At 36.5% G+C, this 16931-nt stretch overlaps 2 protein-coding genes across 2 annotated transcripts in view; both read right to left on the bottom strand.

The window, feature by feature from the left end:
* LOC121383898 overlaps positions 1-588 on the bottom strand; it is a 23746-nt gene extending 23158 nt beyond the window's left edge. The window contains exon 1 of the mRNA XM_041513995.1: positions 548-588. Coding sequence (XP_041369929.1) covers positions 548-588 — 41 coding nt within the window. The remainder of the gene's footprint in view (positions 1-547) is intronic.
* Positions 589-721: 133 nt separating this feature from the next.
* On the bottom strand, positions 722-13605 carry LOC121383073 (E3 ubiquitin-protein ligase RNF139-like). Its single transcript, XM_041512846.1, has 2 exons — positions 13328-13605; positions 722-7609 (listed from the first exon to the last, which is right to left on the bottom strand). The coding sequence occupies exons 1-2, from the start codon at positions 13506-13508 to the stop codon at positions 5730-5732; spliced, it is 2061 nt and encodes a 686-aa protein (XP_041368780.1). The 5' UTR covers positions 13509-13605; the 3' UTR covers positions 722-5729.
* Positions 13606-16931: the final 3326 nt, after the last annotated feature.

Here is a 16931-nt window from a genome sequence, read left to right on the forward strand (position 1 = left end):
TGTCACATGGGTCTCCCTACATGGGTGGATCTAAGGGGCTGTCACATGGGTCTATCCCTACATGGGTGGATCTAAGGGGCTGTCACATGGGTCTCCCTACATGGGTGGACCTAAGGGGCTGTCACATGGGTCTCTCCCTACATGCTACATGGGTGGACCTAAGGGGCTGTCACATGGGTCTCTCCCTACATGGGTGGACCTAAGGGGCTGTCACATGGGTCTCTCCCTACATGGGTGGACCTAAGGGGCTGTCACATGGGTCTCTCCCTACATGCTACATGGGTGGACCTAAGGGGCTGTCACATGGGTCTCTCCCTACATGCTACATGGGTGGACCTAAGGGGCTGTTCCATGGTTCTCTCCCTACATGCTACATGGGTGGACCTAAGGGGCTGTCCATGGTTCTCTCCCTACATGCTACATGGGTGGACCTAAGGGGCTGTCACATGGGTCTCTCCCTACATGGGTGAACCTAAGGGGCTGTCACATGGGTATCTCCCTACATGGGTGGACCTAAGGGGCTGTCACATGGGTCTCTCCTACATACATGGGTGGACCTAAGGGGCTGTCACATGGGTCTCTCCCCATGCTACATGGGTGGACCTAAGGGGCTGTCACATGGGTCTCTCCCTACATGCTACATGGGTGGACCTAAGGGGCTGTCACATGGGTCTCTCCCTACATGCTACATGGGTGGACCTAAGGGGCTGTCACATGCGGTCAACATGCTTTAAATAATATGGTTTCAATGTTCTTGACTGTGTACCTTAGTTTTGGGTAAACACACATAAATTTATAAAATCTAGAAATATTTCAGTTACATATGGAATAACAAGCTTGGTTCTATACAAAGTAAACTGTTTTAAAAATCAAAAGAACTGATATATAAAAAATATGTACATATTTTATCAATAAAAAAATATGTTGATATTTCATTCTCAATTTTACTTTCTTAAGATTACCAAAACTCAAAGTTAGAAAAAGCTATTATTTTGTTTTTGACACTGAAACTTCACGGCTATACATTTGCTATTTCTATGTGAAGTTTCCCAGTGTGTGAGAAAAAATCCAATAAAATAAAACTGTTTTTAAAAAATCAAAATGTGTGTGCAGAAACACACACAGAGTTAATTACACTGTATCACAGACAATATATAACATTTTAAAAACATTTGCACATTCAAAGGCGAACCTTGCTGTAGTCAACACTAAACCTGGTTCACAACAACTCCCATATATCCATGTTTATGATTACAAATTGATCGATTCAAATGCAAGTTATTGTACCAGATACTATTATCAAAACATCATCAAATAATGAAAAACATGTACAGTCGTGGGGCTGTAAATTTACCCAGGTTCTGTGCTTGGTTGAAAACAAGATTATCAGATGGAACCACAAAATATTTACATCATTTTAACGACTGCAGTGGGATTCTAAAATGAACTGCCCAAATACCACACCATATTGTGTATCTGGTCAGTTCATACTAATTACTCATCGTTTCTTATTCTAAAGCTTGCATGGTCCCATGCTTTGCCTCCCACAGCAATTTGTAAAAGAATTGTCTTGGGTGAAACAGCTCACTGACTGCAATTTTAAGCCTGCCTATGGCAATTTTTTAAAAGTGACATTTGCATCAAATATAAAAACTTGACTGAAAGGCTATTTTGCTGTATGTAGACATATTTCAAATGTGCAAATGTTAAATATTGGCAGACCAGGTGTGTACATTTCGCCACTGTTGAGGAACTTTACTGACAACACCAAAGTGCCATCAGTGATGCTCTCTACCTATGGCAATTTATATCTTGTCGTCTGTGCCGTCCTTATGTTCGATCCCTGCTTATAACATACTTCAGTTTCAGTCTACACTCTAGCAGTCTCTAGACTATAAATCTACTTGAATAGACACAATTTAATCAACTTTGGAGCCTAGACTTTAAGTTTTATAAGCATGGGATCAGTATAATTAACATCTGGCACAATGTAAAAACCAAAAGTCATAAATCAAACACATGTATAATACATGCATTTCCAGGGCTCGAATTAGCAACTATTTAGTGGCAAATACAACGATAATTTTACATCTGCGCCTCAACAAATTGCTTTAGTCACATCTTGTGACTTGGACTTTGACCATTATTCTGTTACGGTTTATTCATTTTCCTTTACCAATCACACAGGCAATGTAGCAACGTATTTATATATTTATACATGGTCTTGTCCCTACCTGGATTACTATATGAAAGCTACTGGTAACATTCATACTTGAAACTGCAATAGAAGTTGAAAAAGGTGGGGTGGATGCACCTTTTTTTGTTCTCTATTCAACTTCAAGAAGTGGGATGTTTTAGTTTGTTTGTTAATCAAACAAATAACACCAGTTCCCATAGAACTGTCCATATGGTGTTCACGGTTATACATTTATAAAATAGGTTGGTTTCTTTTTGTCTAATTTTTTATTTTTATTTTTTTTATTTCAACTAACCAAAGTTTGCTCCTAAATTAATTAATGTTTTTACTTCAGGCACAATTTGCCTTGCTCAAATTGTTAATTCTGAGCCCTGATTATTGAACTTTTGTTTTTGAAAAAAAACCAGGCGAGTAAAAAATCAAATTATTGCAGGGAAAGCAGCACTCCACAAAACTGGTGTTGGTGTGTGTGGGAAAGGGGGGGGGGGGGATAATTGTCTTAATAAACGTGATCAAGCATCTAGAGTGATAAAGATATTTATTACCCGACATATCGGTGGTCAGAACGATCAAATTCTCCATGGATCAAAGAAGCTTCCCACAAAATTTACGGTAGGTGGAAATGGTCTAATATAGGCCTACCAGTATCTGAAGAAATTAGTTTAATATACATTTCTTCATACAACTATACTGGTAAACTTCACCCCTCCCTGGGGTTCTTAATAAATGGGGGACCCGATTTAATAACATTCACAAATTACATAAACATCTAAAGAAGAATTATTTTTTTCTAATTGGCTTAACTGTTCCCTTTTGGACCCTTCAGGTCCGGGTGGAGGGAAAGGGTCAGAAAGACAAAATCTGGAGGGAATTTTTCAAGTAGTTTGAGAACTTTAAAAAAAAGTATCTGAATTCACTTTGAAAATGACAAGCATACACAATATGCAATAATAAATATAGTCCTTGCATAACTAACTTTATATTATAATCCACTGTACTTCTAACACCTTTAAATCACTCAAACTTCAGAGAAATTTCATAACACAACAACCAACAGTCACATTTATAGCTACAACTCTCCTGCTTATTCTATGATGTCAAGTAAATGGTTTTCGAAGTGTAAACAACAAGTAAGTAATTTATAATGCATTCACTAAAAGATACAAAAGATACAACTATTTTGTAGGCATTTTTTTTTTTTTTTTTTTGTAAAGTACTGCCTTTTGAAGATACCACTTGTGTTAAGCCTGAAAGTGATAAAATAATATAAAATAGAATACATTTAGACGTTGACAGCTTACATATATGGCATATTCTGGATCCTCGTTATCCCCGTTTTCTGCCAGACAATATTTCCAGGGTATCTAGGTAATAAAACAGACCAAAACTGCCCCTGCTAGGTGGTTATGGGTTAGAAATGCTTTGAAATTCCACACTAAATTTTACGCACTTTGACCAATTTTAAACAGCAATTCTTAAACTATCATCTATCTGAAAATTACAAAATATTTTCTCAATTAATTTCCAGGATTTTCCGGTACGTAATTGCACCCTCTGTTCCCTCTTGCAGAAACATCTTTCATCAATATTTACAGAACAAACACCTTTCATCAATATTTATAGAACAAATACCGTTCATCAATATTTATAGAACAAACACCTTTCATCAATATTTATAGAACACCTTTCATCAGTATTTATATTACAAACACGGAGGAGAGCCATTTCAACCTATGTTGGATGAAAATACATATATGTATAATTCAAGTTTTACTAATAGTGGATAAGAATTCAAGTCTTTTATGTTATACCAAGTTATGTTCATGTACAAAGAAAATAAAGCTCCAGCTCACTGTAGGATTCATAACTAGTGCATGTATATATTGACAAAAGTCCAAGTGGATTGACGATGCAAACATATTTTCCACAATTAAAACAAATGTCTGTCACTCGCTAAATTCACTAATTGTGGATTTTAAAAACTGGAGAAAAAAATATATAATAATTTGTAAAATAATTTCACTTAATGATTGATAAATAACTGGGATCCTGCAACTTTTGAATTTGAAGAGATTATATGAAAAAGAGCTAGCCCAGGGTTAGTGTGAATGACCATCCGATTGTAATTATGTTTGCACAAAGAGAAAGGCTGCCCAGTAGAGGATCTTATATCAGGGTGCATACACTTCAAATGGTTTCATTTTCCACAACTTCTAAGCACTATTTTGGTTAATTTTCCAAGATTTTTTAGCACAATTTTGGTCCATTTTCCAGGACTTTTAAGCACTATTTTGGTCCATTTTCCAGGACTGTTTTACCTTTTTCCATTAGTCTAATTTTTTTTTAGCCCAAACGCCCATCCCTACCACTTCACCCCCCTACAAAACCCTGAATCCAATGCTGGATCCTGCACTAATTTATTTTTGGTCAAAATTTAATTCAATTGTGATTTAAAATAAATAAAACATTTTAATTGACTGCCATACACTAATTAATATATTTATGGTATAACCTGTACAGGTCTGTGCTATTATAACATACATACTTTAAATCGTAATTTAAATGTTTTGGGTTTTTTAAAAGTATCCACCGATAAAATTGTATATGTACTGGTATGTTTAGGTGAACAACATACATGTGACTATTCTCCTTTCAAATAGTACCAACACCACACAACCGTAATTAAAATGTTTTCAGTGTATCATCAAACAAAATACAATTTGTTCCTTCCTTTCAAATAGGGTCAAGGTTCAAGAAGGCAAATCTGACTTCATGGAAATAAATCCAGTAAAATCTCAGCACGTAAAACCAGATGTCAAGAATTTTGTTTTAATATAAATTATTATATAAATTTCTATTTAAAATGAAGAAATATTTGATTATATATTGAATATATATATATCTGTATCTTATTTTCATGCTTAAATTTCAAATTAAGAAATTCAGGCATGATGTTCTGGTTAAACGCAGCTGGGCCGTTTTACAAAGCAATCCGAGCCCCAAGATGTGTGAACTTACAGCGATCTTAGTGCCCAGTCATCTCCATAAGACGGTATCCAGCTGCCTAAATGCTTTTCTTAGCACAGAGATCAGCAAGAGCCCACTTACACTAAATGACTTCATCACTCCATCATTGAAGTCACCTCGTTTACTTAGCAAGGCTTAAAACTGACATGAAGCCCGACATACACTGCTGCCCAAAATACACAATGTGTGTTCTGAATATCAGGTTCACGTGTATGCAGCTTTTGCTTTTATCTTAAAGAATTATACAACTATAGAATTTATATCAATACCTGCATTCTAGAACGGGTTCTCAATTTCTAGCCTTTGCTTTCAGATTAAAATCTGACGACATGCAAACATTGCTTCTCATTCAAACAATGAATTTCAAGCCTTGCTAACTTGGTTCATACTATTATTTAAATTGCATGCTGCTTAAATTTAGATGAAAACCCGTTGAACAATCTATGTCTCAAACTCTCAAGATAATCTCAATAGTGGACCCAAAGCAGGTCATGTACGAGAACAGCTAGGGTGCCATTCTGCGCTGGTAGGCACCTTGATGCATGAAGTGTGGTTGTGGTGGTGGTGGAGGATCAGGAAACACGTGGTTACCCATGCCAATGACATCAGGGACATGTTCAGGTCTGTCCTGGTTCAGCTGAACCAGTGGAGGGGCCTGGTCATTATTTAGCATCAGAGGAGTTTCCCCCCTGGGGGCTGGACCTGCACCTGGTGGTGGTGGGTCCGGGTTGTAGATGAGCTTGTGACACAGAGGACAGCGGTCTTGGACGTACAGCCACTTGCGCAGACAGATGCCGTGGAAGTAGTGCGAACAGCGCGTGACCCGTGCCCCACCCTTCAACTCCTGGTAGCAGATTGCGCACACATCCTTCAGCTCGTCCAGTTCCTCCTGGGTCGCCGTCGGTAACGAGTTGATCTTGTTCACGGCAGTCCTCCTCTTCATGAACACCTTCCAGCCCTCCCGGGCCTGCATCCAGATGTTAAAATAGACGTGTATGCACATCATGATGGCTCGGATTGCCCCACCAGACTCAAACAGCATAATCCACACTCCATTACAGAAGAGGAATATCCCAAAGAGGAACTCCACTGTGTTGCCAGTGGACTGCACATAATAAACATAGTCATCGAGCTTCTCCCAGAACTTGTCTCTGTAAGCATCCACTATGAATAAAGTGTACACGAGTAGGCAAATAAACACCTTGAAAATAACCTCAATGCTAAATGCTGTCACTGCGAGAAGCCACGTGCTGATCGTGTAGCGGCTCCACAGGTAAGTGAGAAGCCAGAGCGGAAATAAAGTCAGAAACACACACATCATCAGAGCTCTGGCGTGACGTACAATATTGGTGTTCCTCGAAGCACTTAGCGACATTAATAAAGGGTTTACCATGTTATACACAAAATGCAATATTGCAGTTGACAGCAGACAGAAATTACGATAGAGCTGCATCAAGCGTTTCTCCGCAATAAGACCGGTTAGGCCGGTCTGCAGTGCTAAAATAAAAAACAATATGGCCGACACTGTGCCCATGTTGCGGTCCTCCTCGGTATCGGAGCCTATACAAAAGGCCATGAAGAGACCAATGTAATGTGTCACAAGAGATACTATGCTAGTCAGTCCCAACAGGGACACTGTGGTCTCACAGCTTCTTACAGCAACCAGCTGAAGAGTCTCTGTGGATAGGGACCAGGCCCAGTAGTCGACTATCCCTGTGACAACGTAATGCTGGTACATCATGTACAGTATATGGCTGGCTACTTGATACAATACACGCAACACAAAAAACACCCTTAGAACAGTGGGAACTCTCACTCTCACCCAGTGACCTTCGACATAACTTTGAATTCCAACTGCCTGAATCGTCTCAGAAGCTAAACTATAAGTTCTTACTAGTGTAATAAATATATTGTATAGAGAATTGCATAAATCTGAAATTAACTGCAGCATTGGGAAAATGAGGGACATCAATGGGGTCCAGAGAAAAAACTGAAAGTCTTGGTAGAAAGCCAGCACTGTCAGTGGAAAGGTCAGCGATATATGTATGGCCATCTGAAAGAGGAACCTCATGCCATTGTTATTTTCACTTTGTCGGTACGAGTGGCGATTAGTTCGCAGTAGGATAAAAATCTGTGAAAGACTCAGTTGGTAGAAGATATGTGAACAAAATATATATGGATTCAAGGACACAAGCTCCACAAAATTATACGGTTTCATGTATGGTTTTTCCTCCATCTTACGAAGCTCCAACGAGTACATTTGAATAACATAGGTAAAGCTGCACTGCTGCGATATGAGCAAAACGGCAAACGACAGAACATAGCTGTATGTATCTATCAGCTGCTTCACGTCCAGGCAGAAAACTATCACAGCAATACAGCAACCTGAAAAAATAACAATAACAATGTTAAAGTTAAAGTTGTTTTGTTTAATGACACCACTAGAGCACACTGATTTATTAATCATCGGCTATTGGATGTCAAACATTTGGTAATTTTGATGTATACTTGGAGAGGAAACCCACTACATTTTTCCATTAGTAGCAAGTGATCTTTTATATACACTATCCCACAGACAGGATAGCACATACCACGGCCTTTGACACACCAGTCGTGGTGCACTGGGTGGAGTGAGAAATAGCCCATGGGCCCACTGATAATAACAATGTTAACTCATGAAAAGGCTTTACATTCTACATACATGTTATTCATGTATGTACTGTAGTCAGGGTAGTAAAAACTATTGATCAAATACAGAACAAAATCAGTAGTGGGATTATGGCATAGCAGTGTGTTTTCAGGACGTCACTAAAAAATAACATGTGCATCGCATATTTTAAAAGACGTTTTAAAGATTACATATCAACGTTCAGTAAAATAGTCATTTGTCTGTTTTAATTACTTTTATATTCACATTTCACTAAGGCGTCTATTCAGTTAAAAAACATTTTGGCACAATATGTATACATGTATAGACATGTTTATTGACCAGTGACGTCAAAGTACTGTGCGCGGCCATGTTTTCAATCACGTGATCGGTCCGCCATTAAGGGACTGAAACTTGCTCAGTAATAACATGTGAAGGCATTGCATCTGGTTGCATTTTCATTATTTATTACCTTTTTAGTACATTTTCTGAAAGCAAAACCAGTATGTCAAATAATTCAATCTCATTTAAAGATTGTAGATTCATATCAAAGTTGGTGGAAGTGTGTTGATCATTAAAAACGTAAATAATAAAGCATGTATATACACGTGAATACAAAAGCATAACGAATAATTTCAAATGATGCAAGCAAATATAATTTCCCTGGACACCTGTATAGCCTAATATATTGAACTTTAAAACAGCATTTTAACCTCAGCGGGCGGGGGTATCAGATGACCTCCCTCTCCCAGCCTATGCTCTGTTTTGTTTGTACTTAATTGTCATGGACATCACCAGTGTCAAACGAGTTCGTTTTGTAATTAACTAGTATATAGAGTATTTTATGACTAATCAGAGGTGATTTTTCAGGGTAATTTGGTGTTGAATATTGTGGATGATTAATTTAATTTAATTTTTATTTCTAGAAACAAAAAATAATAATTAAAAAATTATTTATAATAATAAAATAATAATAAATTAATTAATTAAAAATAAAAATATAAATAAATAAATAAAAAATAAAATTTGACGAAGTAGGTGGGGGTTCGATTTTTGGTGTGGCCTGCATGCGTGTTACGTTAGTAAATTATTTATTTATCATTTTATTTGCACACATTTAACACCATAATAGCTCATATTTATTAAAAAAATCAATAAAATAAAAATAATAAAATAAAAATAAGAGAGTAATATATGGAAGTGTGAACTGCGCCCCACTTCAACCCCATGTGATCACATCTGGAATGTCCCAAAGCTAATAACAGCTAAACGTTGATATATAGATTTAAGGTCAATCTTTCTTTTTAAAAATGATACACCATGTTTTTTTACAAACATACATAACTGAAATATTTTTCTATATTTTAGGAAAGAAAGAAAGAAATGTTTTATTTAACGACGCACTCAACACATTTTATTTACGGTTATCTATATTTTAGGATGCATTTAGTAGTTTCACTTAATAACCATCAAACATTTACTTGTGTGTGTTTAATTTATTCGCTATGCTTTTGTAATGGCATGTATACATGCTTTATTATTTAAATTTTTAATCATTCACAGATTTCCACCTACATTGATATGAATATACAATCTTTAAAAGAGGTTGAATTACCCGAGAGACTGGTTTTGTTTTTACAAAACGTTCCAAGACAGACATAAATACTGAAATTGCACCCAGGTGCAATGCTGTCACATGTTATTGTGTGAATTTCACTCCCTTAATGGTGACTATATACGCCATCTATCAACATCGTCATAAACTGCTGGGTGACAATCGGAAAAACCTGTCTGTAATTTAATAATAATAATAATAATAATGTCTACCAAGTTCTGTCAACCAACCATATATTTAAAGATGCAATCTCAAAGTTGCATAATGGCATCTTCCTGACAAAATTATTATTAACTTTTGCTTTGAAATATAAACATTCTACCTTCAGCTATATGCGCAGGAAACTATTATCTCTTTGTAAAAGCAGTGGTCTACGAATTGTGAATGGTAGGCACGAAGGAGATAGAAGTGGTAGCATTACATTTTATAATGCAAACGGCACAAGCCTTATTGATTACTTGCTTGTTAGTGATTCCTTGTTAAGACAAATTCAAGAATTCAAGTCAGGCATATTTAACTGTTTCTCAGACCATTCACAGTTAGTTTTAAAATGACCCATTTATTTAACCATACCATTACAGAAATACAATACAGTCAGTCACACACCAGTATAAAATGGAATGACGTAAACACTTTAAAAATTGTTGATGAATTTACTGAAAATATTGACGAGACGAATTATTGACTTTTTGTACTATAAATGATAATAGCCACGAAAATGTAAACGAATGTGAAGATAACTTTGTACACAAACTCAATGAAATCATACAGCCTTATTGTTCAGTTACAGTTAACAAAGCAAATCCAAAGAAAACAATGAAAGACGGCATTAGTCATGACGATAAGCCTTGGTTTAATGAGTTGTGCAGGAAACGCTATCTTGAATACAGAAAAGCCATACAAAAATTTAATGCAAATAAAAATAATATGAATAGAATTGAGCTTGTTCGTGCTAAACAAATATACAAGACATTGCAATATAAACAATACAAATCTCAACAGGGTAATATGCTTAATTACTTAAGGAGACATAACCCTAGGAAATTCTACAAACACTTTCAAAAACGTAAGCAAGGAATAAAATCTGACTTGACAAATGACGATTTTTTCATACATTTTAGTAACCTTGCTTCGAATGAAACAAATATTAATAATGAGATTGACGATTTTTTATCCAGTTTTTATAACAGTACTAGTAACACTAATGACAATTTACTGGATAGTGAAATTACGGATGACGAAATAGCCAATGCAATATATAAGTTGCAGAAGAATAAAGCTTGTGGTCATGACAATGTTTTAAATGAATATTTTATTAATTGTGTAGGTGTTTTAATGCCATGTTTACTTTTATTGTTCAATAGCATTTTTAAAGCGGGATATTTCCCCAAAAGCTGGGCAGTAGGTTGCATCGTCCCAGTTTTTAAGAAAGGTGATAAGAATGACCCCAACAACTATAGAGGTATAACCCTGGTCAGCTGTTTAGGAAAATTGTTCACTTCTATTTTAAATGACAGGCTCCTAAAATTGGATGAAGAAAATAATGTTATTTCTGATGCGCAGTTTGGTTTCAGAAAACATATGTTCACAGTTGATGCTATTTTTATATTACAGTTTTTGATAAATTGAGCACTGAAAAATAAGAAACGATTATATTGCTGCTTTATAGACTATAAAAAGGCTTTTGATTTTATAAATAGAAAAAATGTGTGGTACAAGCTAATTAAACAGGGCATAGGAGGCAAAATGTTGGCAGTTATATTACTTATAAGATCTTTATATGACAACGTTAAATGCTGTGTGAAATATAATAACGTAATTTCTGAGTATTTTGTGTGTGTAAACAGCTTATTGCAAGGTGAGGTGTTATCACCAATATTATTTTCTATGTATGTAAATGATTGTGAAATGCAATTCATATCAGACAATTGTCCATATATTGAAATACAAATGTTAAACATATTTCTACTAATGTATGCTGATGACATGGTACTTCTTTCCGAGATGCCAGAAGGGTTACAGTCTATGTTAAATACCCTTGAATATTACACCACAAAATGGGATCTAACCGTTAATACAAATAAAACAAAAATAGTAGTCTTTAGAAATGGGGGTAAACTTAAAGATAACAAGAAATGGGATTATGAGGGTCACCAGTTGGAGGTAGTAGACGAATTTAACTATCTTGGATTGTTACTAAGTTATAATGGTAAATTTAATCGGGCACAGAAAAGACTGGCAGAACAAGGACGTAAAGCACAATACTGGATCATGAATAGTTGTAATAAGAACTATTTTAATACTGAAACGAAGTTAGAGGTATTTGATACCTATGTAAATAGTGTTCTTAATTATGGATTGAAAGTCTGGGGTTTTCACTCAGCACACGACATTGAGAAAGTGCATATACAATTTTGTAAACGTTCATTGGGTGTACATAATAGAACTTGTAATTACTTTGTTTATAGAGAATTGAGACGATTTCCACTAGCTATTATAAGAAAGCTGAGAATGTTTAAATATTGGATAAACCTTGGTAGTACCAGTAATTGCATTCTAAAAGCTGTGTATGAGGAAATGTATGACTGAGTATGGAGATATTTGGCTGACGAATATTAAGCAGGAATTAGATACGCTTGGGCTAAGTTATATGTGGAATGTATAATTGATTCACATAATATAAAAGAAATAAAAAAAATTAGAATTTGTGCACACAGGCTAAATATATCGAGAGAACACAAAGAGTATGTACATTATGTAATATTAATGAGATTGAGGATGAGTTTCATTTTAATATTTTTATTCTTCAGTGTCCACGATACGAAACTTTAAGAAATAGATTTATTAAGAAATACTACTCCAAGAACCCCAGTGCTTTTAAACTAATACAGCTATTGTCAACTACAAACAATAAGGAGATAAATAACCTTGGCGAACAAAATGAGGGATATGCTATTACTACAAACAACTTAATATATCTATATTTGTGTAACCCATATTGCCGATTGTTTATATATAGATATAGATGGATTGTTGTATCGGTATATGTGTATGTATTTATGTAAGTCATTTTCCACCATTGTTCCGCACTATTGTACATAATATTGTATTTCATTGTTATAATGCTGATAAGTTGGAAAACTTAACGCAATAAAGAACTTGAACTTGAACTTGCAGGCACCAATCTGGGATTGGGGTGGGATTTACCATGATCGGTTGAGTGCTTGTGTCGTAGGATTGAATCACCTCAGTGGATCCATTCAACTAATATGTTTTTTTCTCGTTCCAACCAGTGCACCACAACTGGTCAAAGGCAGTGGTATGTGCTTTCCTGTCTGTGGAAAAGTACATAAAAAGATCCCCTGCTGCATTACGAAAAAAGTAGCAGGTTTCCTCTGATGACTATGAGTCAGAATTACCAAATGTTTGACATCCAATAGCTGATGATTAATTAATCAATGTGCCCTAGTGGTGTAGTTAAACAAAACAAACTTTAAAATTTAAAGTGCGGGCGGATATTTTTTAATATTTCTTTCCTTTCCTCAATTCCTGGTTTTCCCTTAGACTAAGGCTTAGTTTTGGTTTCAGGTTTTAGACACTTTGGGATCAATTATTTTAACACGCCACATGAATATTTCTTGATATTATTTGGAATATATTTTGGAAAAATATCCGCCCGGTCCCCCCTTCCCCTAACCTTAACTCCAACCCTAACCCCAACCCTAGCCCTAATCCCAGCCATAACCCCAACCCCAACCCCAACCCCAACCCTCAACCCTAACTAAAAATAATAATGGAGGGGACCGGGCGGATATTATACCTATTTTTTTAGGTAACTTACATATGCCTATAAACAACATCCAAAAAACCGAGGCCCAGTCAGTTGACACTTCTGACGTTCTTAATACGTGCACGAAGAGGAAGTGCAGGAAATTCCCGTTTAAAATACAGTCTATGACAAACAGAGACGGCACTCGTAGAACCACGTCTAAAGCGTTTTCTGCGATGTTTTGCCATGACATGATTCGTCAATGGACACTGGGACTTGTCCCCAGTAATATGTGCTGCTATAACCCCCAATTTTCGACGGAGGGGGTCACATACACATCTCAACTTCGACGTCTTGTGTTTTGTTAACTTCCGGTTTGATGGGAGAAACATCTAAAACGAATGGGTTCCAAATCCGGAAGCTAAATCTACTGTCATGTATCCCATCTAATTTATTATCTAAAGTTAGTTTGTTTTGTTTAACGACACCACTGATTTATCATCGGCTGTTGAACGTCAAACATTTAGTAATTTGACATATAGTCTCAGAGAGGAAACCCGCTACATTTTCCCCCATTAGTAGCAAGGGATCTTTTATATGCACCATCCCACAGACAGGATAGCACATACCACGACCGTTGGAGCACTGGCTGGAACAAAACATAGCCCAGTCAATGAAATGTGTCTTCTTAGTAATTATCATAAGTGTATAATGTATGTGTGTTTTAAATAGTAAACTGCTAAAATGTGCAGGCGCAGGCGATCACACATGTCTGTATTTATAAAGAAATTTAATCTTAATCTCACGTGGCTCCCGCCCGCTGCAGACCCTGGTCGGCCTGCTGGTGTTCTATTGGACTTGTCAGCGCGGCGCCGCAGACGGTCCCTCCTCACACTCACTCCAAATCATTTCCTGTCCTGGACAGAGGAGCCGGTGTAAGTCCAATCTAATTAAAATTAGCTCCATTATTACACGTGGATCTAATAGCAGCCAGTTGTAGCTCATGTCCACCAATCAAAACCTTACTTGCAGAATCATGCCAGTGGTTTAAAAATAATTTGAAAACATGTTTTATTTTATAAAATAAATAATTTGTAATGTAAAATTGAAGACTGATAACCCATCCCGTACGTATTGGTATGGTTCGCTGTACTGCGGCCATTAAAATAGACTCGCATTATATTTTTAGAATTTGTATGCTACCAAATAACGTTATAAAAGGCGAAGTGTGATTGGTCAATATTTAAATTATTATTCCCTCCTGCTCCGAAATTGGTCACTGGCGAAATCAGAGGCTAAGTCCGGGGTGGGCGTGCCTGAACCTAAGTTGGATATGGGCACGTAAATACAGTTCCCATCCCATAAATTATTATTTACAGACGAAATGTTACCTGGACATTGGAGACTACGCAGTGTTGTTAGCAATTTGATTAAAATTAGTTCTACTGGTCTAAATAAGGCATGATTCTGCAAGTACGATTTTGATTGGTAGACATGGGCTCCAACTGGCTGCTGTTAGATTCACATGTAGGGGAACGTGGTCTAAAACGGGCCCCTTAAGCAAATTCCTAAATTAATCTTAATTTTTGAAATATAAATCAAATACAATATTGATTGCTTCGTTGTTTAACATGTGTAATTGATGTACAAAGAACAGAATCCAGTCGCATTTAACTCTTTTATGGTCGAAAATCAAATTTAGTAAACCATAAAAAAATCCCATTTTACCCAAACTATTGTGTAAAATGGGCCCCTTGAGGTAATTTTTAAAAAAGGGGAACAATACACAATATCGGGTCTTAAAAACTGGTTTTTCATGTTAATAAATGAAATGAACAGACTTCTAATAAAACAAAACGAACTAATTGCTCTGTGATACATTGCCCGTTACTATCCTCAAAAGGTGTGATGCATTTCATAAAGTATATTCAGCATCAAAAGATTGCTTAAACCATCCATCTTCAGTCACTTGTACAAAGATCGCAATAAAATATATAATTTTCCGCGCCAGAGCATTCTTGATGGGCCCACTGTTTACACGCCATGCACTGGATCCATTTCTCATCCTGCCTAGATTCGGAAAACTTCTCTCCACAAAATGAGCAATGAGCTCTGGCAGCAGATGATTTACCATTTCCTTTTCAAGCTTAGGAGAAAAACAAGGGTGTCTCGATCCCAATCCTTTTTCAGCAGCAATTTCTGATGAACCTTCTTTACGACATCTTCGTTGAACGTTGAATTGCTTGCATGCCCTTTTTGAATCCCATAGCCCCATGTCTAACAGCTAGTATTGCACGCTGCATACTCTCTTCACTCCAGCTTTGTCGTGTTGTCTTGCAGATACATTTCCCCATAGTACTGAAAACAGACACACACAAAAAAGGTTTTAGTACACGTTGTTATTGTTATTGTTGTTTATTAACAATGTAATTTACAAAGCGATACAGTAGTTTTGTTATGCCAGCCCTATGACACATTATTACTTCTTGGGTTTAAAATGGGTCCCCAGGGGCCCGTTTTAACTGAGCTCATACTTGTTGACACCTACCATGTTTAGAATCAAACAAGTAGTACGATGTTGAACAATAACCTATCTTTGTAAAATACATAGGTTCAATGTTTGAAAACAACTGTGTAATTTATAGTTGGCATCCATCCATACATACCTTCAGCTCGAGATGAACTTTTCTAGGTTGTTTTTTTGCGGGAACCGACAAAAGTGTTGTTCTTCTTTGCACAAGCTTACGGACGCTAAAAAAACGCGCATGTCACAAAAACGTCATCAACTGGAAGCGGGGTTGTTGTGTACAGTGCATTTTTGGACTACACGAAAGAGAACATAAGATAATGGGGGAAGCCCATTTTAACTTGAGGGCCCGTTTTAGACCACTTTCCCCTAATAGTAGAGCTAATTTTAATTAGATTGGTGTAAGTCGACACCTGAGCCCATGATAGGCGTGTACTACAACAGCTTGCTCTGAGTGTGCACGTTAAGCCCTTTAACTTGACCTGAACCTTAAATCGTTAATAGAGATTTACGTCTAAACTTGATGGTTAACTATATAATAAGGCCAAATAATATAGGCCATATAATACTGTATTATTATTATTATTATTTATGCCCGAATGTAAATTAGTGTCATTACATTGACGTATGGTCGACAGTGGACCGCTGTAGGCGAAATGTATTTATGAGCTGTTGTGTGTGTATGTTTTTACTTGCTATTTTTATATGGTACATTAGATGTAAGGAAACGTTTCTGATAGTAGCCGCTCATGTCCGACCATTTGCCACCTAGTGCTGGAGCAAAACCTCAAATTCGGGCAAAAATAACACAGATAAAACTGTATACGTTTATAATTTGTATGAATTTATATTTTTTTAAAAACTACAAAAAAAAACAAAAAAAAAACTCCACAGCACAAAGACACTTAGTTTATATGCACAGCGGCCCGCTGTCGGGCCTTCATCGGCGTGATCGTGTTTCATGGCTCGATCAGCATAACCAGGTATAAACGATACATGTAATAATATACATGTATTAATGTAGTATATAGGCACTTCCTAGGGCCGTTTTGACTTTTTCACTTTGCCTGTTTTGACTTTTCTTTAGAGCCGTTTTGACTTTTACACTTTGGCCGTTTTGACTTTTTAGGGCCGTTTTGACCAATTATT

Source organism: Gigantopelta aegis, chromosome 10, assembly GCF_016097555.1.
Source record: "Gigantopelta aegis isolate Gae_Host chromosome 10, Gae_host_genome, whole genome shotgun sequence".
Classification (NCBI taxonomy): Eukaryota; Metazoa; Mollusca; class Gastropoda; order Neomphalida; family Peltospiridae; genus Gigantopelta; species Gigantopelta aegis.